General features: G+C 50.9%; 4 protein-coding genes across 7 annotated transcripts; 2 read left to right on the forward strand and 2 right to left on the reverse strand.

Annotated features, from left to right (window-relative positions):
• Positions 1 to 27,566, reverse strand: LOC117903400 (septin-5). Of its 3 annotated transcripts, XM_034815393.1 has the most exons (5): positions 27,488 to 27,566; positions 6,991 to 7,263; positions 1,630 to 2,089; positions 1,154 to 1,556; positions 3 to 1,070 (listed from the first exon to the last, which is right to left on the reverse strand). In XM_034815393.1, exons 1-5 carry the CDS (start codon positions 27,495 to 27,497, stop codon positions 810 to 812), a joined length of 1,407 nt encoding a protein of 468 aa, XP_034671284.1. In that variant the 5' UTR covers positions 27,498 to 27,566; the 3' UTR covers positions 3 to 809. The 3 variants fall into 3 exon arrangements, with proteins under 3 accessions (XP_034671286.1, XP_034671285.1, XP_034671284.1); XM_034815395.1 differs by lacking the exons at positions 6,991 to 7,263; positions 27,488 to 27,566 and adding an exon at positions 8,019 to 8,128 and having other exon boundaries at positions 1 to 1,070; XM_034815394.1 differs by lacking the exons at positions 6,991 to 7,263; positions 27,488 to 27,566 and adding an exon at positions 2,284 to 2,302 and having other exon boundaries at positions 1 to 1,070.
• LOC117903402 (probable DNA replication complex GINS protein PSF3) lies at positions 8,709 to 10,808 on the forward strand. The gene is made up of 4 exons (XM_034815397.1): positions 8,709 to 9,071; positions 9,289 to 9,480; positions 9,541 to 9,935; positions 9,999 to 10,808. Exons 2-4 carry the CDS (start codon positions 9,387 to 9,389, stop codon positions 10,134 to 10,136), a joined length of 627 nt encoding a protein of 208 aa, XP_034671288.1. The 5' UTR covers positions 8,709 to 9,071; positions 9,289 to 9,386; the 3' UTR covers positions 10,137 to 10,808.
• LOC117903401 (ceramide synthase) lies at positions 11,061 to 27,593 on the reverse strand. The gene is made up of 4 exons (XM_034815396.1): positions 27,185 to 27,593; positions 12,346 to 12,826; positions 11,951 to 12,280; positions 11,061 to 11,888 (listed from the first exon to the last, which is right to left on the reverse strand). The coding sequence occupies exons 1-4, from the start codon at positions 27,556 to 27,558 to the stop codon at positions 11,751 to 11,753; spliced, it is 1,323 nt and encodes a 440-aa protein (XP_034671287.1). The 5' UTR covers positions 27,559 to 27,593; the 3' UTR covers positions 11,061 to 11,750.
• Positions 21,076 to 23,460, forward strand: LOC117903398 (mediator of RNA polymerase II transcription subunit 15). 2 transcript variants are annotated; one of them, XM_034815386.1, is made up of 2 exons: positions 21,076 to 22,783; positions 22,814 to 23,460. In XM_034815386.1, exons 1-2 carry the CDS (start codon positions 21,285 to 21,287, stop codon positions 23,382 to 23,384), a joined length of 2,070 nt encoding a protein of 689 aa, XP_034671277.1. In that variant the 5' UTR covers positions 21,076 to 21,284; the 3' UTR covers positions 23,385 to 23,460. The 2 variants fall into 2 exon arrangements, with proteins under 2 accessions (XP_034671277.1, XP_034671276.1); XM_034815385.1 differs by having other exon boundaries at positions 21,078 to 23,460.
• Positions 27,594 to 27,739: the final 146 nt, after the last annotated feature.

Here is a 27,739-nt window from a genome sequence, read left to right on the forward strand (position 1 = left end):
TATTTTGTATCTTCATTTTGTTATTTCGTCAAGTTTTTGAAACTCCCTAAGACTTTGGTATAATATCCGTACTGATTAAATATTATGACGAATATGTAATCGCCCTGCTGCGGAAATGCGGTTCACACTCAATATCTTTTCTTCGATTCGTTACGCTTTAGAATACTTTACTTTCGGTTCGGTTCTGTCACATCAAAATATCATCAAAATGGATGTCTAATGTTTGGTTTTTCCTTCTTTCTTTTTTTGCGGTTTTGCGGCTATAGTTACATAATAATTCTAGTGAAAAAAAAAATAATATATATACTATAAATGTATCAGATAAACTGCAATTTGCAACCCTTAAAAACTGGGGATGGGACTGGGGACAGGCTTCGCGGGGAGAAGGTGCTGTGGGGGCTGGCTCAATTCTCTGCATTTTGGTTGTTGTGCCGTCGTTTGGTCTTGTGCTGCTAATACCGTTCTCGTGTCTCGTGACTCGTTGTCTATCGTAGCTACATTTGTAAAAGATTAAACGAAAGGAGCAAGAACAAGTGCCAGAGCCTTAAGAACTTAATAAATTGATTTGGTTGCAGCTGCAGCTCCAGGATGGGACATGTGTATCAGATGTGTGTCGTATAAGTCGTATCGCATATACATAAATATATGTATGTATACATATACATGTACATATACATATAGGTATGTATGTATTGTATTTATGTATAGTTTATCAATATCAAGGTGAAAAATTGAACACGCTCGAACACACGTCCCCTGCTCGATTCCTAACTCTCTCTCGTTAACTCGTTCCCTCGTTCTCGTTCCGCCTAGACATCGATCACGCTGTCGTTCTTCTTCATCTCCATGAGATGCGTCTGCTTGAGCTTCTCCTGCATCTGCGTAAGCATGTCCTGCATGCGTCTGATCTCCTCATCCTTTTGCAGCAGCAGCCGGTCCGTTTCCGAAATGGCCGCATCGAAGCCGTTCGTCGAGCTGATCGAGTCGCGCTTCAACTTGCCGCGCTCCCGCAGCGCATGCTGCGAAATCTGTGAGATGCACTGCGCCCTGAAGTTCTCATAGTGCACATCCTGCAACAACAACAAAATCAAAAGTCAGTCACAAAGAAAAATGCGCACAGGGCTCATCCTGCTGGTCGGGTCGTGTGGCTCACCTGTGTGGTGTCTTTTAGGTCCTGCATGTGCGTGGATATCAAGAAGGTGCGCAGCTTAATGAAGTCACTGTGCTCCGGATCCTCCACATTGACCACACCCCATGGATACTGGCGGCCGCGCACCTTCTTGCCGGCTACCTCCAGAATTGTGTTGCTACCGACAACAGCGAACGGTATGGAGGCCTTTAGCTCGCGGTCCTGCTGCTTGAAGTCATCGTCCTCATCGGAGTCGCATTCGGGGAACTGGTACAGCTGTATGTGATTGTCCTCGAGGTCCTGCAGTATGCGCTCCTTGAGCTTGCGCACCTCCTGCTTGTTCAGGCAGTCCGCCTTGCCAATCACCAGCACAATGTTCACCTTGCGATGCAATCGCCTGATCAGATCCAGATCCATCTGTCGCAGGCTGCAAAATGATCAAAAGGGAATTGGTCTTGCTGCCGCTGCTGCTGCTGCTGCTTGTCAGCTCTGGGTCTTACCTGTGCCCCCAGGGCGGAACAAAGTAGAGGCAACAGTGCACCCGATTGTCCTGTATGTTGCGCCGATTCAGTCCGCTCTCGTCGGTAAAGTACTGACGGAACTGCTCATCGATGTACGAGGTGCACACCCGCCAGCTGTCCTCGCAATTGATGGCATCCCCGAAACCGGGCGTGTCCACCACTGTGAGGCGCAGCCGGACGCCCCGCTCCTCAATGTCCATCGTCTTCTTCTCGACGCGTGTCGTCTTCTCGATGCGCTCCTCCACATTGGGCATCTGGCGGTTCTTGTATAGATCGCCCAGGAACAGGCTATTGATAAGCGTCGACTTGCCCAGGCCGGACTCCCCGACCACCATCAGCGTGAACTCAAAGCCACGTTTCACCGACTTCCGGTGCACCTGCTCCGGCAACGTGGCGAAACCAATGTAGTCACGGTCCTTGTCAAACGAAGGCGTCTTGGCTGCAAAAGCAAGGAGCAAACACACACACAAAGTGCACAAATGAGTTAATCGGTTCAAGGATTGCTCTCCCCCTTTCGCTCTCTCTCTGTGCAACTCCATCTCCATCTCCATCAGTGGCTCATTAGGCAAATGCAATGCCAGGCGCATGGGAGAGCCTTTCAAGTGTGGAGTGACACTCCAAGAGATTACTTACACATGGCTCTTGATGGGTGTTGGGGGGGTGGGGATGTAGGTCTCTGCTGCTCCTGTTTCTTGTCTTTTGATCCCTTTCCTAGTGCTTCCCTTTCTTACGATTCGTGTGTATACCGAACAGCCTACTTAAAGCGTAATTTTGGGGGGGAAAAGCAACGCAATTTTCCTTCCTGTTTTTCACGGTCCCTACGCCTCTTCCTTTGGTCTGTGGCCTTTCGCTTGTTTGGTTTTCTATAAGCAAATTTGCAACATTGTTTTGCAATGAAAAATCCCCGAGTTGAGTTGAACACTTTATTGTTTTTGTTGGCAGTAAAAAGCAGTAAGTAGTAGGCGGAAGGCGAGTGGCAACTGCCAGCGAAGAAACTGCCCTAAAAGCATCCAAAAAATGTAATAGACCAACCTCTCTCTCTATGTCTCTCTCTCTTGCTCTTAGGGATGTTACATTGAACAAGTGGCAACGCCATCGCATGGCCATCGCCCGCTTTTTGGGCCTCTAGTTCTACCCCACTATAAAATGCTCTCTTCACTTCGTCTCTCTCAGCGCGTGCGCCGCACAAACTACGAGTAGTGGAAACCCCGAAAATGTTTTGGGCCTGGCCACTACGCTAAAACAGGGAGGCCACGAGCAGAAGATAACGGTTTTACGGTGCTGCCAGACTGTCCAAAGAGCCGCACCAGCAGGAGACACCCAAAAAACGATCGATTCAGTTTTAAAATATTTTCTATAATCCAGAAAATCTTTCACAAAGTTAATTCTACAATATTCTGCACATTTATTTTATGCTCCAAGTTTTAATTCATTTTTGTTAGCTTGAAGGTACTTTAAGGATCTTCTTTCCGGGCATACGGCAGCTCTGGTCAACTGGGAAGTTGTTCACCCTGACAGGAACACACACCACCCACCCCTCGACAGTCACACAAACACACACACACCTAGGTGTAAGGGGTGGCCGCCACGGGAGACAGTTACAGTTCATTGTTTCCGCTCACGTACTGACGCTGCTTTGGCTCGTTTGCTCGACATCTAATCGAGTTGACGGCACGCCAAGTGGGCCAGACCAGGCCAGGCCAGGCAAGGCAACGCAAGGCCAAGGGGAAGAGCCACCCCGACTCCACAGTGCAGGGAGCCACAGTGCAGGCCTGCTGCTGCACCCTCTCACAACCCCTAAAAACAAAACAAAAAAAAACGAGTAAACGTTCTACAAACCCCTTGAAGCACGCACGAAGCTGCTGTTGAGGCGTCGCAACACACTCATCGATGGCTCGTGATGGAAACAGGAAATCAAAGGCACACCAGACACCAGACACAGTTAAAGGGCTGACCAAGCAGCTCCCCCGACCTGCTCCTCCTCCACCGCTCCACTTTGGGTTCAGGGTATTCGCGAGGATAAACATTTTGCAATTGCTGCGTTTCGCTTGGCACAAACAAAAGCCTGAACTTGCAGAGGGCTGGAGCTGGTATTTGTATTTGTTTATTCAGGTCTTGGGTGCGCAGCGAGAGATAGCGGCACTTGTTGTCCACTGGCCACAGATGTGTGTAGATCTGGCAGATAAATGTGCAAAATCGGGCACTGAATAAACGGCTAATGAGAGCATTCACTGGCAGATTGTCACAGATTTGTAAACAAATAAAAGGCAGTGTGGAAATCCCTTGGTGCTTCGCCTCAACTTTACTCCTCAAAGCCCAGCCGCTGCACTGCAACTGAAAACATCCAGCCTCCAGCCTCCCATCTACTCCAATCACTAAACATAATTCCCCCCTGCCTCCTGCTGCGGCTCCTCCTACACATCTGACAACAAATCTGAGCTCTCAATTCTATAAATCAGGCCGCTCGGTCGCTGTTCCCCCCGTCACTCTGTCTGCTTGAGATCTTTATCCGGGTGGGGGGGCTGCCTCTGCCCATTGTCGTTTTGTTTATCCGAGAGCGAGAGAGAGAGTGAAAAAAAGTTTATTGTGTGGGCGTTGCAGTTTTCATATCTCTTTTATCTTTCAACTTATTCCCCTCCGCTGACCCAGGGTAGGGTATGGAATCGATGGGAATGGATGGATGTGCATGGCCCCACTTTGGTGCGGTTCATTGACTAGACTTATCGCTGTCAGCGTCATGGGTGGGTCTGGGTCTTGGTCTGGGGTCTGTGAGCTCAGAGACTGGGAGATGAAGTTGAAGATGAAAATGAAAATGGAAATGGGTTTGATGGGTGTCAAACACTTGAGCATTTATCGGGTAGATCTGGGGTCTTGGGGAATGTTTCAACACGATCTCGATCAGCATTTATGACAGACCATTTAACATATGGCGACACATCAATTGCAATCTCAGTGCTCCACTCTCTCGCTGCCTGTGTGTGCCTTTTTCTTTGCCTCTTGCGGCATCTCAATTTCATTTCAATTAAGTTCAATTCGAGATGTGGCAAGCAGCAGTCTAGAGGCTAGAGGCTAGAGGCTAGAGCTGGAGATGGAGCTACAGTTCGAGTGTCTTGTTGAACGCACGAGTGGCACAGTGGTGGACGGGGCAGTGTGGAATGAGACGGGGTGGTGCTAGAGTGCTGGAGAACGAAGTGCCTCTCGTTGCAGCCATTGAACGTGCATCGACATCGCTTGGCATTGGGTTTCAGCCCAGTTCGGATCGGTTTAGCTTGGCCCCAGGCAGCCTCCAAAGGCATTTACTAAACAAACAAAAAGGCAAACAGACACACAGACACACAGACAGACAGCAACTGCAACGAGGTAGCCACAGCCAAGGGCAATCGCTTGGGCCTTGCTGCTGCTGCACTGTTCCATAAATAGTTGCAACACCGCTGGCTGCTGGCTGATGGCAGCTCCTTGGGCTGCTCGCTGCCCGCGGCACGCTGAAAACTTTCAAACAATTGGAAGGCATTTGAAGTAGCTGCTGCTGTAGCAGCTCTCCTGCCTTCTTCTGCTGCTCTTCAGGCACCTTTTAGCCAGCCTCCTTTAGACTGCATTTCTTGCATGTTGTACATCCAGCAGTTGGCGGAGGGCCAAGGGTATATTGTGTTCAAGTGGCAGTAGGGCAGTACCTATGCCCCAGTCTGACTACAGGGTATAGCAGCGGGTTGCCACATTCCCAGTTTGCAGAGAACATTTTATATCCATTCGATTTTGGATTTTCGATTCAATTTCAGAATTCCGTTGGTGTTTTCTTCCATTTAAGGCACGAATTGTTTATGTCGGAATGAACTTAACAGAACTCTACGAAAATATAACACACGGTGCGAATGTGGGGTGGGGGGAATACACACACAGTATTATCGTATAATCCAACACCATTGAGTGGCTTTTGTGGGTCTCCTCCGTGCTTGACATTCGTTCACTTTCCGATGCATTTCTATTTCCATTTCTATTTATAATATTCAACAACCAAAATGTGTGCCACAGTCAGCCAACTCCCTCCCAGAACCCCTTTCATTGTATTCCCTCCCCAGTTTGACAGCTCTATGCACTGATTTCCCTAATTGCCATGAAAATTCCATTCCCATTCCCATTCCGAAACTCTGGCAAACGCCCCCACAATATTTTTGTAAAGAGGAAGAACAATGGGGGTGGGGAACATGTGTGTACGAGGAACACATTCTCATTTGGCATCACAATGAATGCTGTTCGGGGGCTGCTTCTTAATGAACTTTTAAATGCTAATAATGCTGCATATTTTTAATTGCAACTTGCCCACTGCGAAACTAAAAACTAAAAACTAAAAACAATGGGAACATTATGCCAATCAATTGATTCGCTTCCGATAGCCATGTCCCATGTTTATTCGCACTCATCTCGCACTCGTACTGCTTTAATAAATAAATAACTAACATTCAACTGAGACTCTGGTTAAATATTGTTTATCTTATCATGTTCTGGGCCAACGGCATTGGGCACTGACAGTGCTTTGCCGCTGTCTGTTCTTGGTCAGCCCAAGTCGCCGTGTAAGGAGGGAGGGCCGATCGACAGCGGCACAAATGCTCATCGAACACTAACGACATGTCAACCAGGAGTACCGTTAGCTGCGGTCACGTTGCCTTCCCCCCACACCCCACACCCTACACACTGCCATCGGCAGGGCCGAGCGAACTGCAATTGGGTGCGGCGTGCCAGCTAGAAAGTAACAAAAGGAGCGAAACCGAAACTTCTCATACTCTTTGCAGAACGTTCGTAGCTTCTAAGACCGAACGGCCCGCGCTGCGCTACAAACAGCTGATCATAATTGTAAGTGTCTCTCCGCAAGGGTATACGAAAATAATAAAAACAAAGTCTACGCCCACCAAATATGGGCCGTTGGCTTTGAAGCTTACAACTCCAAAAGACCAAACCAGCCCAAAGGTAGTTGAGCTAGACACAGAGAGCCCCCAGAGTTGAGACCCCAATCCACAGACCAAGTACAAGTCCACGTCTAAAAGCAAGGCGAAAGCGAAGCCCAAAGCAAAACGAAACAAAACAAAAAAGGAAAGGAAGTTGGCGACGGGCGACTTTCCATGCTTTTGCTTGATTGGAATCGGATTGGATTGGGAAAACGGCTGCAGTAAGTAGCTATTGCCTATTGCCCATTGCCCATGAAGTGCGTCCACGTAATAGAAGAAAGATCTGAAAAGATCTGCACTATGGCTCGAACGGATCTTGGGCAGATCATCGACCGTTCGTTAACTATTTTAGGCTACTGTTAGCTGCATTCCCGCACCCCTAAAGAGAGATTTTACTCACGTTTCGGGTAGAGGGGTGGACGACATTTTGCTGCCTCGAAGCTGCTGCCGCGACTGCTGCTAATGATGTTGTTGTTGTGATTGTTGTTTGTTGGTTGGCTGCTGTTGGCACTGTTGGCGTTGCCATTGAGGCTGCTAATGGCATTGGCCACCATGCTGCTGCTGCTGCTGCTGCTTCCACTTCCAGCAACCTTTCCACTGCCACCGCCACCACCACTCAGCGAGGGGGGCTGCGTTAAGGGCAGCGGAGGAGGCGGCGGCTGATGTTTCATTGATGTTGATGACACATTACCGCCGCCGAAGAGGCGACGCTGCTGTAGAAACGCCGTTTTGTCTGGTTTTGTTGCAGTTGCAACTTGCTGGTGCTGCCGCTTTTACTTATCGGCTGCTTTAGCCGCTGCCACTAAGCGATGATCGTGTCCATTAACTAATTATTTCAACTGTTGAACCGTTATTTACGGTTGTGCTTATCTAGCTGCGCTTATCGCTCTCGTAGGTGACGGAATCTGGTGTTCATAGAAAGAATGTAAGAGAGAGAACAAGAGAGAGAGAGAGCGGTTAACGAGAGCACTCGCAATTGCAAAAAGAAAAAAATAAATAAAAACAAACAAAACTGCAAAGCAATTATTGACTTTTAGGGTTTCAATGCAAGTGGCGCGAAGGGAGGGAGGATTAGGAGTACTCCGTTTTGTGTTTGTTTTTGTTTTTGCTTTTGCTGCTTGTGTGCACACATCCTGCTGACACCGTTTCCCACTGATTGAATACTGCATATTCAATGAGCGAGTGAGAAGAGGGGCTGAAAAACTAACGGTGCTTGCAGGCAGCTGCTGCTGCTGCTGCCTCACCTTGACCTACACGAACACTGGGCCCCTAGAGAGATGCGCTTGCATTTGAAATGTGCATGACAAAGCGAGACAGCAGACACACACACACAACCACAGACACTTGCACACCCGGGCAGCTAATAGCAGTAACCACTGGCAATAAAAATAACAAAAAAATCAAGAAAATATTTGAATTTGCACGAACATTGTTATTAACTATTTCCGTTGCGGTTTCACTTTGACTTGCGCACCAACAAAACAATACGATGTACGAAAACGGACACAACCGACCCGCGGCAAGTTTTAGACAGTGTGACCACGTGATTATCGATTAAATATACCTGTCAAGCCCACAGGCATATACCGAAATATACCTCTTCATTATAAAATATACATAAATATACCGTAGTCTTAAATCATATTCCTCGATGTTGATGTTCTATTTGATATTACCAGCTTGCAATTACTTTTAACACTGAAACAATAATTTAATACGCTTGAGGAATCAATTTGGCTTATAATAAATACTTATATTTATTGGATTATATACCTTATTATTTATTTAAATCTCCGTTTCTAGAAGCAAGGGAGCTTTGTGTTGCTAAATCAGTGTTGGTAGCCGTCTGCGCTCCACAATCGGTCGAAGAGCGTTTGCACTATTTGAGGCAAAACTATGTTCACCAACACTCAGTGCTGATGTAGACCGAATCGCAGTCATTATTAGTCAAATTTCAAATTAGACTTAGGGCTGTCAAATATTTTAAAAATATCATATCAATGATATTTTTTTTTATTTTAAATATCAAAATGATATTAAATATATCACTGAAAAAATATCGATATATTCGATGTTTTGATATTTTTTTGACAATCCTAAATTAGACTCCAGATTGTAAAGGAAGGCGACAGACGACAAAAGGACTTACAAACTTAATAGTTTTGCTGCTCTCAGCGGAGACATGGCTGCATCTTAATTGCTTATCGTGCTGCTTGGCCGGTCCCTTCAAGCGTTTGGGACGCTATGATTGAGCGTCTCAAGCGCTTGCAAGGACCGGCCGGACAGCACGATAAGCAACCATGATGCACCCATGTCTCAGCTGGTAGTACGCCTGTTGGGAGTCGTAAATCAACGTGTGCGGTGCCTCGGGAAGCCTTGCAGAAAGGCAGTAAACGTTTCAGTGGCACTTCAAAAGATAATTTCACCACGCAGTTCTTCGCGCAGTGCGGGCCCATACAAGGCCCATTCCAACGGGAAAAGGTAAGTGCTAGTTGGAAATTCCACCACCCACTACCAGGCCGGCACAACGAGGTAGCCTGCAGACATAGTTTTACTTCCCCCTTGTTGCGCAAAATGGTTCCTGCAACTGCCAAATAACAATTCAACATAATTTACCTAGTTTATTGTTTAATTGGAACATTTAATTACGCAAATACCTTGGCATTATGTGGTATTAACGCTAATTTTTCGTTTGCAGATTTTTGGTATTTTGCTGTGCAGCCCTGGTTACCGCGCAAACTGAGTTCTTCTTTTGTTTTGATTATAAATGAAAAGAAAACCCAAGAGGCAGCCGCAATGAACTATTTTCCAAACTACTACTCGATCGAGGATATATTTGTGACCCAGGAGAAGGTCGAATGCAAGGTCAACACTAAGCTACAGCGCATGGGTACGTAAAATGAGATTTGTCAAATCTCTTCGAATTTTGTTGCATTTTCTTGGCTTGCAGGCTTTTTGGACGCCGGTGCCGAGGGTGACGACCTGGAGCCGGGGCGCACCGTCAATCTGCCGCTGTGGTATATCAAGGAACTGAAGGTGAACAATGCCTACTTCACCGTCTCCGTGCCGGATATCTACAAGAATGTGCACAAGGCCGTCTGCGAGGCGGAGACGACGCACATCGAACTGGGGCGCCTGCATCCGTACTTCTACGAGTTTGGCCGCTATCTGACGCCCTACGATCGCAACCATGTCATCGGGCGCATCATCTTTGAGACGATGCGGCAGCGCGTGCGCCACTTGCTGGACATATCCAAAAACGATGGACACATGGCCAAGTCCGAGCTGCGACTGGACAACATCGAGGCGAAGCTGCATGAGGCGGGAGTGCGCACCAATACGCAGGTACATGAATGATCCTCCAACCCCTTTTTCATGCTTTACTCAATCATCATTTACCGCTTGCAGTACATCCACTGGCTGCAGCTGACGGGCAATAAAATTCTCATCTCCGAGCTGGTGGAGGAGCATCAGAAGAAGCGAAAACGTGAACTCAGCGATGATGAGAGCGATAGTCTGCCCAGCAGTAAACGTGCCACACTGTGATTGCCGAAATAATTACTCGTTTTTTGGGATGCTTTTGTTTGTTTGTTGTTTGAAACGTTTTAGCAATTTTATTCTGTAACTCGCCGGCCTGCAGTGCATGCTGCCCAGATCAGATCACAGACACACACACACACACAAACATAAACAGACAAGCAAATGTTTCACTGTGGCACAAAAATACATTCGGTCCACAGATGCACAGACACATACATACATATGCGTGTGTGTGTGCATAGCGACAGCTGGGATTAATTTTTGTTTTTTAGTTTGTAAATACATTTAGCTAAGCATTTAGCACAGAATGCACACACGGTTAGGTACCATCTACATATACATAGAAACTGCTGCTGCTACTGCCTGCCGCAACCCACTTCACTCCACTACCACTCTCTCTTTCTGTCTGTCTTCCTATCTATCTATATATGTAACTCTCTCGCTCTCTTTCTGTCTGGCGTTGGCAATAAGCCACACGGAACAACCATCGATCGGTCTTCAAAACCATACCATATATTGTGTGTGTGTATATATGGGCACATAATAAATATAAATAGGTAACTACATACACATACAATTACAATTTGTCGTAAGCTCAATTAAAACTTTGATTTTGTTACACACTTCCCCCGCAAATAAAACAGAGCACAGAGCACCTCCTCCTGCTCATGCCAAACAGTTATATAGTGTCGTTATGGTAGATATATGTTTGTGTATATATAGATATATAGTTTTGTGCATGCTCTCAACTCACCCCAACCCACCACACACATACGCTCACACACACACACACTCAAGAAACTCAACAATTTGCCTGCCCAAAAGGAAACATTCAACGTGTTTCGGGGTTTCTTTTGGCGGCGTGCAAAACAAATGGAATATAAATCTTACTAATCACTTTGGCTTTTGCAAACATACACATACACATAAACATATACATAATATATATTCTTCATAGAGAGGATTAACAAGGTTTCTTTGTATGCAGAACTTAAGCTCGCCTCTCCCATCGGTTCGTTAGTGGGTTTTTCTTTTGCGCTTAACAACATACATATATAGAGATATATATTTTCTTTTAGCATAGCAATTATAGAATGCAACAGTTTTGGGGCTGAGGTGGGTTTCATGGGGCATGGGGCAAGCTCAACACATATTTTAGTTTCTTCTCTACGCTTCACTTTGGGTTGCTTTTCGTTTTGTTTTAAAATGTAGTTTAAATTTGATCTTTGTGTGTTCTCCGTTTCGTTTTTTGTTGGTTTAGTACATAATGTCTTTTGTTTAAAAACTAAATATCCGTCTGCACGCTCCAGTGTGTGTGTCCCGTGTGTCCCGTGTGTCCTGTGTGTCTGTCTCTTCGGTATATCCTTGTTCGCATTTAATTCGTTGGTTATTCGGTTATAGTTGGTTTCCATAGTAGTGTAGGATTATACGTGGGTGGTACTGGGGGTCCCGTATAGTTGTATAAACAATAAGTAACAGCTGTGGGAACGGGATGGGGGGGACATACACTTAGCTGCGCCTCAAAATAAATACATAATAGCTAGGAGCTAGGAGCTAGAGCCTAGAGCTTTCCATGCGCTTAGCTTTTAACAACAAAACAAAACTAATCCTCGATTTGCACTAGTTCTTGCCATTTATTATGGCGGTGGGACTTGTGGGAGTTGTTGTGGCCGTCACTTCTGCTGCTACAGTTGCTGCTACAGCCGCTCCTGATCCATTCTTCAGTGTAGCAGGCGGTCGCCGCTTGGGCAGAAACACCTGCGAAAAACACACACAGAAATGAGCGAGATGGCAGACACACAAAGAGATGAACACCTTACCTTGAGTGCGCCTAATACCATCAGATAGAACCAATAGAGCTGCGGCAAGAAGAGTATGGCAATGCTGACCAGACAGCCACGCGGCAAGCCGCTCATGGCCGACCACAGGCTGGCCGCCTCAATGGCCAGGCTGTAGCGCCACATCACATACGGCCACATGCAGACGCGGCACACAAAGAATGTGGCCAGCATGAGCAGCCCATTGGCGATGTACACACGCGACTCCTTCAGCCGCATTGTGCTCAGTATGCTGCGCAGCGACACGAACGGAGTCGAGAACTCCATCATGAACATGTAGCTGTAGATGCAATGCCCACCGCCACGAATGTACTGCAACGACAGGAGATCAGCGGATCAGGAGATGTTTCATCATTCGAATCAAGTGTTAGCCTTACCGTGACGACCAAGAGGCCAAAGGTGCCGATAAACACATGGTGGATCATCATCACCGGATGCGTCAGCACATACTTGAGAAAATCCCAGCGGCCGTCTTTGGGTATCTGCACACAGGCCCCATCATAGTCACAGATCTCGTGCGGTGTGCCCGGTGTGCTGCCATTGTTGTTGCCACCCGCAGACGCACGGCCATTGGCTCCTGCCTCGCAATGGCTCCTCACATGACCATTAACAATCGACGACGAGCCATGGCCCTGTGCCTGACCCTTGGTCAGGCGCAACAGATGCAGCTTGTCGGCTATCTTCTGGGTGTGCACCTTGTACATGGACCAAATGTCATACATAAAGTATGCCGTGCCGAACCAGCCGTAGGCCTCCATCAGAAAGTGCGAGGCATAAACGAAGGATTTCGTGCATGTCGATTTGCAGACAATGAGACCCACCAGGAAGGAGAATGATGCCTGAATGGCCGAAACGATTCTGTGAAGAAAAATAAATAAGATAAGTATCATGTCTCGCTCTCTCTCACTCGCTACTTGTGTGTGTCCCTTCGCTTAGGGAACATTTGTACGAGAGCTCCACGCCTGCGCGGATCTGACTCGTCGAACTTTACGTCAAATTGAAATAAAATAAAAACAAAACCTTCGACTTTCGACGGAATTCAGTTATCGGAAATAGATCAAAATTTGCAGTACGACACCAGAAGCAGAGAGTAAATCCATAGACCCAATTCTCAGCGGCCGGTAGATGGAAGCAAGGAAATGCCCGCCGGCGGTCGAAGCCTGCCCCGTGCGTCAGTTGCTCGCACGGCAGGCCGAGGCGCAGGCCCATCAGCGCCAGAGCCTCAATCGGTATCTGGAGAAGACCTTGTCTGACTTTCCGCCACACCAACAGGTGGCCACATCCACAGCTCCCGCCGCTGGCGGCAGTTGTCCGTGCGTGAGGGCCAGCCGGAGGCCGAGTGCCTGCATTCTGGAGCAGTTTGTCGGCGGTGGACGCAAGCAGGAGCAGCGCATGCTGGTGCCGGATCTGGCCACCGATTGGTTTCGCAAGCAGAAGGTTTTCCTGGACAAGATCGGGCCGGAGGAGTTGCTGCAGGAGCAGGATCAGGAGGATCGTTGCGGCGGCATCCACTTGGATGCGCCAGAGGAGCGGCTGGCGGAGAGCCGCTGCTACTGCCCGGCCACAAAGCGGAGCCAAGGCCGGTTGAGGGAGGGACGGCTGCAGGGTAGGCCAACATGCGGCTGCAGGAGCAGGAGCAAGAGCAGGGGAAAGGCAGTGCCAGTTGGAGACGATTCGCAGCGGCAGTGGCGGTTGGGCAAGGAAATTGCCAGCAGTCGGTCCATCACGCAGTGCAAGCCAAATGTGGCAGCATGTGGGCCCGAGGGCAGAAGCAGCAGCCGGAGCAGGAGCAGAGCTGGCGGTCAGAGTCCTCCTCCTCCTCCTCCTCGACGACGACGACACATTGTGCGGCGTAGCAGCTGCACCTGCCTGTGCCGCTGTCCCAGCCAGTCGCTGTTCCAGAGCGACGGCCAGCCCATGTCCAGGGAGTGCCAGCTGGCGACGCGGCGCACAGAGCCGCTGATGCCGTGCCTGCGCCGCAAATATGAGCTGCGGGAGGCGCCGCAGCGTCGCCTCGAGCCGCAGCACTTTCGCCGCATCTCGCCAGAGTTCTTTGGGCTGCTCAAGCGCTACGAGGAGGCAATGACCGAGAGCTGTCCGCTCTACGGCATCTCCATGCGGCACTGGGGCGAGTCGGCGCCCTGCTGCATTTGCGAGGAGACAAACGAGAGCCCGGAGCACCAGCAGTGCCTGGGCGATGAGTCGGTCCATGCAGCGGAGCATGCAGTGGCCTCCATGCAGCAGCTGCCGCCCTCCGCATCGGAGTACCTTCCAGTAGAAGAGAAAGCGCCCTGCGGCAATGAGACATGTCCCAGCCGAAGGCAGGAACCGGCAGCAGCTACGGCTACAGCTACAGCTACAGCTCCAGTGCCAGCGCCCAAGGAAACGCCAAGGCCAAGGCCATGGCCAAGAGAGCCACAAGAGGAGCCGCAGGAGGAGCCGCAAGAGTCACCCATGGAGCCCGAGGAGCAGCAGCAGCAGCAACCCAACCGCAACAGGGAGCCAGAGAAAAAGAAAAGCGGCTTCAAGTGCTGCTCCTGCTGGTCCAAGGATCCCCTCAAGGATGATGAAGAGCCACGCCCAAAGAAGGAAAAGCAAGCGAAGAAGGAAAAGAAGGAGAAACCATCAAAAAATAAAGAAAAGAAATCCAAAAAGCGCGCTGGAGACCTAACGCCAACGAAGAATCCCTTTCCGGCTCAAACATTTTTTGGTGGATTTTCTGGCCTCTGCAGGCGCTGCCTGCGCTCCGGCCGCCATCTGCTGTACAGCCACAACTCAAGCTATCAGCGGATGCGTCGCCAGCAGCAGGGCAACCACAGAGAAGCAGCAGCACCACCGCCCATTCCATATCATATGCGGGGTGTGTGTGGCCATGAGCCTGCTGTCTGGCAGTTCGAGGAGCCGCAACAGGCAGAACCCACAGCAGCGCAACCCGAATGGCAGCCATCAGAGGAGGCACCAGGCGGCAGCTGCAGCACCACCACCTTGAGACCCTCCAACAGCTGTGAATGCTGCTCCGGTTCCAGTTCCAATTCGAGTTCCAGCTGTGGCACGCTCTGCATGAGAAAACGCAGCCAGGCGGGGGCCTGCAACATCGACGGCAGCCCCTCATCGGCCATTTGGACACTGCAGAAGCGCAGCTCGAGGCCGCTCAAGCGTCGTTTTGTCAATGAGAATTTCGGCAGAAGGCGCCTGGAGCGCAACGAACAGATCAAGGGCGGAGCGGATGGAGGCGGCACGAGGCTGAGGGACGAGCAGACATCCTCGTTTGTGGAGGGATTCTGCCTGAAGGTGAACAAACACGGCACGAGGGCGTGCTATCTGGCCAACGATTATCTGCAGCTAATGAAAATGGTGGCCAGAAAGCGGGCCCGCCACGATTGCCTCAAGACGAAGAAGACCGCCTGCCGCCCGAAGCCAGAGCCCAGTCCAAGACCCACGGCCCGAGCACGACGCGTGTCGCCGCGAAGTAACGCAGCTGCCCGGCCGCCAAGTCGCCAACGTGCGCCATCTGCCGTCGCCGCAAGGCAAACAAAGACTTCCAGAGATGCCAGACAGTCCAGAGAGGTCAGAGCTGCCAGACAGTCCAGAGCGCCCACAGATGTTTCGGATGGTGCAAGCAGCTTGCCGGAGGATTCGGCCATGTGCAGCGGCAATTGCAAGGCGGAGCGAAGAAAATGCACCAACTGCCCGAGGATCGGTGCAAGCAGGAAGCGATCCGTGGCCCGTGGCAACTACAACTCATCGAGTCCCACCGCCAGCGCCAGTCGCAATCCGAGTCCAAGTCGAATGCGCAATCCCGCCAGCAGAAACGTGGAAAGAGGATCCTCAGCCTCACCCACACGAAGCGTGAGAACGAGAAGAGTCCACAAAGCGGCGACACAGAGGCAGGAGAGAGATGTGGAAATGGGAACGGCGACTGCAGACCATCGCCAGGTGTCAAGCAGCGCTATGAAGGAGGAATATCCATCGATCCATGAGCAGCAAGAGCACTCCGTGGCGATGCTTAATCCATCCAATTCGTATCCAAGTGAATGTCTGTGCGGAAAATATTCCTATTCGAATGCGGCAACGAGTGGCAGTCAGCCCCAAGACTTTCCCAATTGGCAGAAGCAACAAGAACGGGCACAGGCATTCCCCGAGCAGTGCCCCGGCTGGAGGGAGGGAGAGCAGCTGGAGCCTTCAGTGGCAACACGTGAGGATGAATGGCTGGAGGGGCGACAGTCAGCAGCTGCAGAAAATCCTCACGAATGGATCCCAGAGGAGAAGCAGCAGGAGCAGGAGGAGCCAGTGCTGCTCTGCGACAGTTGCCACAATTATGATTGTCCCTTTTGGCGCACTGTGCCGGAGGAGGAGGGCTTCTATTCGCAGGCGGGTGGCTATGATCAGGACGATCAGGAACGGCCAAACGTGGAGCAGGAGCAGCAGCGATCCACATCGAAGAAGCAGCTTAAGAGCCTGTCCCGCTCCTACAAACTTCGACCGCCGTGCAGTGGAGCATTGCGTTGGATTGCCAATGGATTCACCAGCTCCCGCAGGGGCTCCCACAACGAGGCAGCGCCACGGGAACGGGAAAGGGAAAGAGGGAGAGCAACAGCAGCAGCAGCAGCCCCCCAAAAGACCAGAGACAAGGGACGTCGCTACTACACGGAAACGCAGCCAAAATTGTGGTACGATGAGAATGCCGGGCTGAAGGGTATGATGAGCGCGAGCCTACGATCGAGTCACTCACGCTGCTCGATACGCGCGCTCAGCTCCAATACGACGACCATTGCGTGTCCCTGCACGCCAACACCATCGATAGCCAGTGAGGAGCAGCTGGTGCTGGCGATGCCAGATGCCAGATGGGGAAATCAGCAGCAGCAGCAGCCGCCGCCACAGAGGGAGACACAAAGGAAGACTCCAGTGAATCAGCCACAGCGGGAGACACAGAGGGAGACACAAAGGAAAGCGGAAGCTCCTCCGATGAAGCAGCCACAAAGGGCAGCTCCTCCGATGAAGCAGCCACAAAGGGATGCTCCTCCAATGCAGATGAAGAGGGAGACGCCACAGAGGCAGCTGCAACACGATTTGGAGCTCTCAAATCCAAACCAAAACCACAACGAACCGAGTCTCTATATGCCCTACGAGCTGCAGCAGCAACATCATCATCAGCAGCAGGCGGCTGTTTATGGCCCAATGATGGGTGCTCCTGCTGCTGGTCCTAGGCCTAGTCCTGCTCCTGGGGCTGGTCCCCTCAACTTTCCCATGAACTGTGGCAAGAAGATACCCAAGCTGTTGAGCAACGAGCCGCTGGATCTGAAGCACACGCTCATGCCGAGGCGGGAGGCTAAGCGGAGTCCCAAGTGGCTGCAGCACAATCATGCGCCGCTCACACTGCGCACCGCCAGGCCACGGGCCGAGGCCTACTACGAGGGCAAGATGCGACGGCGCTGCCTCAAGTTTATGCTGAGCATCGAGCAGAACAATCCACCGAAATCGAAGCCATCAGCGGCGGCAACTGCCGAGCAGCAGGAGCATTGGTCTGTCAACGAGGCGCAGGAACAGGAGCTGGAGCAGCAGCAGCAGCCAGCTGAGGAGCAGGAAGAGGAGGAGGAACAGCAACAGGAGCCGGAAACGGAGGCGGAGCCGAAGCCTGAGTCGGAGCCCTGCGAGGAGCATGTGTGGTTCGGGGAGCCCAGCTATGAGGTCGATGAGGGTCCAAAATGGAACCAAACGCGTCGCTCGGTCTCCGGCAGCGTGCTACATCCTGGCATGCGCATCGAACATCCTTTGAATCAATGGCAGTATCCAGATCCGCACGATCCCTACGCGTATCGTGTGCCCGCGGTGCCTTATCAATGCACCAATTGGGAGACACCGCCACATCCCCCGTGGCAGCAGCCACAGCCACAGCCTCAGCCTCAGCTGCTAAACAATCAGAATTATGCGGTGCCACAGTCACAGCGACAGAGACAGCGGCAGGCACAGGAAGAGGCACTGCGGCAGCCACAGCGTCAGCCTCATCGGCAGGAGCAACGTCGGGAAGAGCATCAGCATCAGCATCAGCCTCAGCGGCAAGCACAGCGTCAGCAACGACAGCCACAACCAGAGCTCCAGTTCCAGCCTCAGAGACTGGCTCAACCTCATCTCCATTCCCATCTCCAACGCCAGCCGCAGCCTCAAGCTCAGCTCCTACATCAGCGCCAGCAGCAGCCACCGACGCAGCACGAGAATAATGTCGCATGGAATTGGCGCATACCGAGATCTGTGTCCGAGACGAGACCCTTCTACGACGAGGAGGAGGAGCTGCCAAATAATTGGCATAAGTATGCACCACAGCCGCCGGTATCGTATATGATGCCACACAACGGCAGGACTGACCATCGCGGCAGCAGACAACGGACAACACAGCGACAGGGTGGCGGTGCAGCCACCGCCGGAGCCATCACCGCGGCCGCACTGGGACTGAGGGGCTTGGTGGAAGCTTTGGGCGGACCCAGATGCGCAAGGAAGTCCACGGCTTCGATTGCTGACGAGTCCAGCGAGCGAGAGGCTGTGAGGGCCAGCATTCAGCCCATGGACTACTCAAAGGAGCAGCTTGACTTTACGGTGGAGCCACCAGAAGCGACGGCACATCGCGGTGCAGCGGCAGCCCGCAGCTATGACAGCTGGGAGCAGCGAGCGAGGACATGCCCTGCAGCCTTTGTGGCCCGTGACAGGCGTTTCAACAGCTACACGCAGCCTCCAGCAGCAGCAGCCATGGACAACGAGGGGAGTCCCTGCCACCTGTCCCTGTTCGCTGTGCCCACATCCAGCGGCAATTTGGCGTGGCGAGCCACAACGAGGGCGCGAATGCCAGGAGGTCAAGAGGAGGAGCTGCAACGAAGGCCACTGCCGCCAGTCTCGATCCACTCCGATCTGGACTTTCACACACATTCCAACATCAACACCGACGAGCGATTGTACGGATATCGAGTACCGCTACCGTCCATGGCATCGAGCGAGGACACTGGCGTTTCGCACTGCCCACTGCCTGAGATGAAGCCTGAACCCACTGCAACACGTCGCCGGTTTCCAGCCACACCGCTGGTCATTCCGCCCACCTACAATGCCCTGCTGGAGGAGCAAATACTTCAGGAATATCTGCCCACACCCAAATGCAGACCACGGCCACACAGAGCCTGAATGCCACCAACGAGTAGCCGTAGACGTAGCCTCAGCCCCAGCCATACAGCGTTTCAAAACACAGAACACAAAAATAGGTCAACATTCCCATTAAAAGAATAAACGATCCAAGATCCAACTCGAGGACTGCGACACTATCCCGAGTGCCTGATCGTTTCCTGCTCCTGCCTGTGCCTTTCTCGTTACTCTGCTGTCCGTTACTCTGGTGTCACTAGACTCGCTCACAGAGAGGATTGCTAGAGAGAGAGACCTGGTGCCATGTCTTCCCTCCATTTCTTTGCTGTCCGTTACTCTTGTCGGTTGATTGTTGATATTCCTGAGACCCGCTCTGAGTGGATCATGGGAGTGAGCTGCTCCTTGATGTTTGCTGAGTGCTTTGTGGCGAATATTTTGGCATGGAAACAAGGCATTGAAATTCCTCAATTTACTAGAATTTTATTCTTTTGGCGTGCCACCCTGCATGCGTAAACCGATGCTGTTGGAGTTGCGTGAGGCACGACGTGAGTCCTTCTCCGAGGCGCCGGAGCCAGCGCCCGGCGACTTGCTCATGCGTGGCAGCCTCACCGAGTTCTTCTGGCTGCTGGCGGTTTGGCTGACGGGGGAGCCAGAGTAGCGCACGAACGCAGTCTCCTCGATCGGCCTGCGTGTGCAGTAGAGGGGAGCGTTGCGATCGCCACGCTTCCGAGCGTAGGCCTCTGTGGCTGCTCGGCCACGTGCCTTCGCCTTCGCCTTGCGCTCACGCAGGCGCTTCTGGAGTATGGCCTCCTCCTCGGTGATGTGCACGGGGCCGTTGGGCTGACAGAAGCGCCGGCACAGCTGGGCATTGTAGAGACGCGCGGCTCGGGCATCCTGCCGCAAGAAGCCGCACACGAACGCATCCAGCCGCAGCATGGCGATCGTGTAGATCAGCCAATCGAGATTAACTCGGCCGTTGGCCCGCGCATTGAGCTTCTGCAGCATCCAGACGAGGCAACTGTACTGGTCCGGCTGCAGCACCGGTGTGAGAAACATCAGGCGCATCACCTTGTAGGCATTGTCCAGGTCCAGTGGATCGGTGGCCTCGCCGCACCGATCGTAGATGCTGTCATTGATGGCCAGATCCTGCGCCTCCGTATACGGCGCCTTAACGCCATCCAGGCGGCTGCTGCTGCTGCCAGTCTCCATCAACGTCTGTGCCTCGAGATACGCCAGTCGGCAGAGTGTGGACACCACGTAGTGGATGCTGCAGCGGAAGAGCAGCGCCAGCGAGTGCAGAATCGCTCGATTGCGATGGCAACTACATCGACACGCGTGGCGTGTGTCCTCCTTGCAGTGCAAACAATTGACCACCGAGCAGCACTTGCGCTCTGGCATCACCGTCATCAGCTGCTCCGGACGCTGTGCCCGTGCCGGGCAGCACCACTGCCCACAGTTGTGCGAGGTGCACATTGCAAATTTAGTTCTACTACAGTGATACCTGATGATGGATGTTTACGTTTAATTTTGCTCCAGGAGTAGCTTCAAGGATTGCTCTCTCTGTGTCTGTGTGTCTCTCTCTCAGTTTAAAGTTGAATCAAAAGCGCAGGCATGCTCAGTTTTTTCACAATAACAATTCAAGAGACAAAGAACAATCATCGTTGTTCCCTGAGCGCGTGACTCCCCCACAAGCGAACGTTTGGCAAAGTGATCGCTGATCGATATCGATAGTATTGACATAAGTGCCATCGCTAGCATCGCTATTTTAGCTGCAGCTTGAACAGATTTTGTGTGTTTGAACTTAAAGGCCACCCAGAGCTTCGCTGAAGTAGCCACTTTTGTGGCAGCTACGGGGGTCGGCAAGCCCCATGCTGTTTCTAACGACACTCCGCAGAGGCACAACGGCGGCTGGCGTGGACTGCCACTTGTCCTGCAAAGGCATCGATTTGTTGAGCTTCAAGTAGGCCGATATTTGGTTGAAACTTTGAATGGCACTCCGCCCGTTGGCAAGTCACAGTATTATTTGTTATTACTACGCTTCTGCTCAACAAATCAACAATGTTAGAGCATTCGTTAAAAGTTTCTCAAAATTTAAAGCGCTTTTAGAAACATTGAAAAAAAACACGAAAATTCACAAAAAATACAGACAAAAATTGAGGTTCTAGCTGAAACGCATTTGGCATTAAAATTTGAAATGTTTTCGAACTTTACGGAGCTGTCGAAGGCGATGGAGAAGAGCGGCGAACGCAGTGGGAAGTTCTGCCAGTATGTGTGCCCGCCCGTTCGACTGGGCTCGTATCCTCCGGTGGCGGCCAGGCGGCCCCCCTTGGAGGCGCTCAGCGGGGAGAGACGACGACAGACGAACATGCAGCGAAAGGCAAGGAAGCAATTGGCTGGAGCAGCAGCAGCAGCCGCCGCACGTCGTCCAGGTGGAGTAGCTCCAGGTGCAAATTCTGCTCCTGCTCCATCCGTTCGGCGTAGAAAATTGCAGCATCCGGTGGTCGAATGGATTATGAGTCCGTGCCAGAACTTTGAGCAGGACAGCGACTCGGACTCGGCAGAGCACAAAGTGCGGCAGTCGAGCAGTCGCTCGCTCTCTGCCGTTGTCTCTCGCCGCCAGCTGGAGTCGCGCACCTACATCGTGCCCAGCCAGCGGATCATGGAGGTTGCGGCACTCAAGAAGGCCCAGGTATGGCCATTGCTGGCGAAGAAGGAACGCCTCGAGCAGCAGACCATGGTCAGGGAAACGCAGGTGGAAACGCAGCCGCTGGGCGAGACTTCAATCGAATCGGAAGTGCTGGTGGAACCCGAACTGGAACTGACTGTTGGCCAGACACACAGCAGCTGGAGCAGCACCAGCCAGCCCCAAGAAACAGAAGAGCAGGAGGCCAGAGCATGGTCCAAGGTACGCCTTATTGCGGGCAGCTCCAAGGCCATTAAGCTAACATCGACGGTGATCAAGATTATACCCAATGCCCCACCACCGATTGCAACCGAGTCCAAGCAGCAGACAGATGCAAAGGCCCGGGCTGGCTCCAGGAAGCAACAAAGAGCCAACGCTGATCCCTTCGAGGAGCCAACCAGTGTGCTGTTGATGGTCTCGGAACCACCCAAGCCGCCACCCGTGGTGCAGCGTCTGTCGAGGAGTTGTCCCCCAAAGAGCACACAAAAGATGCCTGGACCCAGGCCTAAGCTGAACCAAGTCAGCATGGCCAGGCCTCAATCTCAATCGCAGTCTGCGGCACCAGCAGCGACTGTTCCTCCTTCGACGAACTCGAAAATAGTGCGCAAGGCACAGCACAAGGTGCCGCGCACTGCCGAGGATGGCATCGACATGAGCTATCAGTATTTTGTGTCCATTCCGTTGAAGCGGGGCAAGAAGCCGCAGGCCGTGCGCTATTTGCACCAGTCGCTTGTGAAGAGTCTCAATCCCACCGTTCGGCACTCGTGCGGCCAGCGAATCAAGAAAAAGAAGGCGCAGCAGTGCGAGAAGGAAGAGCAGATGGACGAGAACCCACTGAAAGCAGCCGAGGCAGAGGCAGAGCCACAGCCAGAGTTAGGTCCAGAGGAAGAGCTCGAGGCGAAGCCATTCCAGGAGCCGACACTCAAATTGGATCGCAAGTACATGCCCATGCTGCAGCTGCTCACACAAATGCCATATCCGACGCAGACCGAGACCGAGCCGCAGCCCAAGTCCAAGGAACTGCAAACCCTGGAGTCAAAGAAAGATCTTCAAGAGACGACAAAAGATCCTCAAGAGTCATCAGGCGATCAGCAAGTGGCAAAATCAAATCGTCAACTGGCTAGAACCGATCGTCAAGTGCCAGGAGCAAAGCCCCAGAAGCGCAGGACATCGATGCGACTTCTTCCGCCCAAGCGTTCGGTTCTGGTCGACTATAAGCCGGAGGCAACGCGTCTGGAATCCATCGCCGGTGCCCAGATCTCCTATCATACTCCGGTCCGCTTCATGCGGCGACTGGCGGGCGGAGAGGCACACAAGCGCCGCACTTCTCCGGTTGAAGCTCAGCGGCAGCAGAAGGAGCACACGGAGCAGCCGATGGACAGGGTGGAGAGGGTGCAGAAATCCGTCAGCTTTCAATTGTCGGAGACCAAGAGCAGCAGCAGCAGCATCCCACTGACGGGCAGCGCAGAGCTTAAGATCGATGTGCCAGAGCCAGAGCCTGTGCCAGTGCCAGCCCCAGTCCGTGGGCAGAGCAAATCCCCGAAGAAGCTGTCCAGCAGCAAGAAGCAAACCAAGAGCACAAATAAAATGAAGAAGTTCTCCACCAAATAAAGGATTCCGCCACTCAGTTTTCCCATTCGATTTGTACTTTTCAAAGCGATTAAATAGTTCAGTTTCTGGGCCACAATTTTGGAGTTTTCTGCTCGGTTTCTTCGTTGTTTTGTTGACGATGACCTCACGCCTTCAGGGGGCGCAGCACCTGCCAAAGGTCAGGGGTTGTGTGGGCCACTTGGGCTCATTCATTAGGGCCGCAGCTATCGCCCCCTGGGCGGCACAGCTGAATGTGTGATTGTCATTAGCGTGGGATTAGTTGTGGGTTTGGCTGGGCATTGAATGGGGAAAGTGAAAGACTGGCAGCAGCTCCAACAAAATACCCAAAAGACACCCAAAGTTACATTCAAATATAATATTCCCCCAGGGTACAGCTTATGTGAACTCCATGCAAAGGGCAGAACAAAATTGTTAATCTGATTAATGCATCTCTGTTTCAGGTTCCGCCATCAAGTTATATTAGTCTTTGTTTCGCCATTATATAGAATGTTGTCGCAAGTGCTCGAGTTGATACGTAGATTGCTCGAGGCACAGACAGGGGCCGTGTGCCGTGCACTGCTCCGCTCGCTCATCTCAACAGGTTCAAAGTGGCTTTTTGTAGTCACTAATTAGACACACAACTGGTCCCCTTTTTGTGCTCAATCAAAATGTACAGTGCGTCCCAAGAGTGCATCACACTTCATTGTCACAGTTGAGGCATCACGCTCGAACCATTTGTCATGGATCGAAACTCGAAATGGGAAACTACTGGGCAGTGCCCAGTCTACTGCTCTTCAATATATTCCCAAGTAAAAACCGATTTTACCATCATGAATTATCATACAATTATTCGAATTAACAACTCATTGGTTGCCACTCAAAATTATTCCAATTATTTTAATCGTGATTAGTATAATTGATCAATAATGAATCGCACTGTAACGCGCCTACTCATACATAAATGATTCTACATACAAATGTACTCAATTAGACGTGATTCCGCCTCGTAAATACCGTGCAAAGTGCCCATTGAACCTTGACGTTCGGCCGGCCTACCCAACCCTCCCTGTGGCAAACCCACAGAACGATACGATAACCACTCAAACAGGCCCTCGAACTCGGGGGACTCGAGACCAAACAGAAACCGTGGCAAACAGAAATGTCGTTGTCGTATCGAATAGAGACATTAGTTCCAATTAGAATCACCACCAGCGGGGCTCTAGCTAATGAATGGCCCCAAAAGGTGACAATGTGTGTGGTCCGACCTTATATACATTCTATCTACATATTATATACATGCTATATGTAGTTGGTGTCTAATATGTCTTCCGAGTATTTGGGTATGTACCCACAAATTCACGACAATCAAAGGCAATTGGATGTGAATATGATTTTGATATCGGTTACTGGGTCGGGCCCGAAAATCGAGTACAGTCCGAATGGAAGTGAAATCCCAACAACGGCCGGCGAGAGAGTGTCTAATTAAGATTTATGATGAATGTCAAGGCGACATTCGGGTAAAAGGCAGTGGAAAGCAAATTTTTGTTCCACAATGGCACTTAAAGGCCCTCCTCCTCCTCCTTCTCCTCCTCCGGCAAGCTGTTCTACGCTGTTATATAGAGACACCCCGACTTTGATTATGCCGAGTGGCGAGTGGCACGAGCGGTGGGGTATGGCGAGTGCCGAGTAGTTTGTGTGACGAGTGGTTGGGGGGTTTGGCGAGTGTCTAGTCTAGTGGCTGGTGGCTGGTGGCTGATGGCGGGTGGCAGGTGGCCATGGCCACTTTCCCGTAAGCATCTAAACACAACGTGACGCTTATCTACTCATACACTCGCGCTCACTCACACAAGGACCTTAATCGATTCCGATAAGAGAGAGACACACACGTATACAAATTGATGGGGTTCGTTCCACATAGGGAGAAGGAGATAGACAGACAGAGGAACGGGAGGAAGGGGCAGCTGTAGAGCCGCAGAGATAGGCAGGGCCAGGGCTTTGCTGATTGTCTTATCAAGACGGATGTGAATTGGGGCTGTTGGAATTATAACAGTGACCCGTAATATAATACCAGAATACTCCGTATATTAGGTACGACAAATACTTTAAACTCATTTGCAAATACAATTTTGGTATTGTTTTTGAAGAAGCCCCCAAAAAATATTAAAGATCCATTCCAAACTACTATTTCCCATTGATTTTTCGAATGGAATTAATCAATTTTGATCATATTAAAACTAAAGAAACAATTTTGAAACGATTATTCGATAGGAATTGATCAATTGTGATCAAATTTAAGTATTTAATGCAGTACAAAAATATGTACGAAAAGTTTCTAAATATTTCGAGCAAGTTCACAAATTTTAGTTTTAATCAAATGATCAAAAAAATGCTGAAATCGCATACAAATTTGCAACGATTACTCCAATGGAAACTATCGATAAGTAAGGCGATAAATTATGGAATATGGCAATGGAAATGAAGCCACTTTGATCACAAAAAGATATGTACATTTAGCAATCTAACTGAACACCTGCATAGAAAAACTTATCTGCACAAATGAATCATATTACAAGCCAAAATAAAATTGAGTCTCTAACAAGACTGACGTACAAACGCACAGACAGGGTTCTGTGAATGAGTCATTAATATGGGAATTATGATGATATTTTCAATGAAACTCAGCAGATAGATAGAGATAGCTGTTTCGGTATTACTTGCGAGAGAGTGCTAAAGATTCACGTATGATTTGCCTTAATGGCACGGGCACGGCATTATCTCGTTGCGGATGATTGAACAAAATTCTAGCTGCACACAGAGATCGAGTTGTATAACATCAGCCGGTTGGGTTCGGTCGGTGCTGGTGCTATCAACAGATCATGTAATCAACATTCAGCCAGAGATCGCACTCGCTCACTCTCGAATAGAGCACTGACAGAGGGAGGGAGCAATGGGGTGGGGGCAACTCAATTTAAGCGCGTTAAATCATTCTACACACAGTTTAATTAACACTCAGAGCCAGAGCCAGAGCCAGGGGGATGGATGGATAGAAACTATTCCAAAAGTGTAAACAAAATTTCGAATATTAAATTTTCAGCAGGAGAGGAGGAAGAGTGAGAGAGAGATTACCGGGTAACCCGATGACGAATACCGGTTAAGAACCGTTTCCCTAGTCGCACATAAAAAATGATTTCACTGCGCGAGAGACACATGTTTGCCTTGAAGCCAGAACCCGTTTTTGAATGCAACACAAACCCACCCCCAACCCCCAGCAGCAGCCCCATCAGCATGGCATCTCTCTCTCTCTATGTTCCCCCTTTTTTAGACACTGCCGCCCAAAGACCTTGACCCGGTTGAAAGAGAGATGCCATGCGATGCCTTTGCTGATGAAATGAATTTCGAGCGAAAAGCCCAAGAAATTCCCGAACCGAACAATTGCTGCCGCAAGGCAATGTCAGGGCCAGCTGGATCTAGTTGTATATAATGCATATACTATATATAGCGGTAATATATACCAGATATACTATATATGTCTACATAAATATATACACCATAATGATGTTGCGTGCGTATGCGTGTGTGGGCTGCACTCGACGCGAGAAAATCAATAGAGATATGCATCGAGAGATGCCGCCCACACAGGCAGAGGCACACACGCACACCACTTGAATATAGAGGGCACACCCACATGGACACGCACCGACATCATGCAGCAGCAGCAGCAGCAGCAGCAGCGGGGGCGGCACACCCACATCGCAGCAGGACCCCCCCAGTTAAGCCCTCATAGGGATAGGGATAGGGATAACACACCCACTGGCACTCACTTGTTGGTAATTTCCAGGACATCGGACATCATGAGGCGATACTTGCGTCGAAACTCCTGGCCGCGCCGCGTCTCCAGCAGATATTTATTGCAGAAATCCGTCAGCGATACGAAGTAAATGAAGCCCAGGGACGTCAGAAAGAGTCCACGCTGCAGTGTGATCCTGTCGGTGGTGTTCGGTATCTGCCACAGGCTGCCGCACGCCAATCCCATCGATCCAATGGAGAAGGCCAGCGAGAAGTAGCAACCGCGACGCGGCCTGACCGGCGCTTTTGCATCGCCTACATCATCCTGGCTGCCACTTCCACTTCCATGCCTTTTCACACTCTCTGGCTCGGCCGAGGGCAGCGACTGGCCGTTGCGTCGCAGATGCATCTTCCTCCTGCGGGGGGCCGGGGCGGAAGACTGCGTTTGTTATGGCGCCTCTGCTTGCTGGCGGATCCGGAATGGGAGATCGATTTGGGGTCTGCTGGCTGGATAGCTCACAACCTGTTGACTGGACGGTGGCTGGGCTGACTGCGGCGTGCTGGCTGTTCGGGGCGGACTAGGCGTGACA

The sequence above is a fragment of the Drosophila subobscura genome, chromosome A (assembly GCF_008121235.1).
Source record: "Drosophila subobscura isolate 14011-0131.10 chromosome A, UCBerk_Dsub_1.0, whole genome shotgun sequence".
NCBI classification, from domain to species: Eukaryota; Metazoa; Arthropoda; class Insecta; order Diptera; family Drosophilidae; genus Drosophila; species Drosophila subobscura.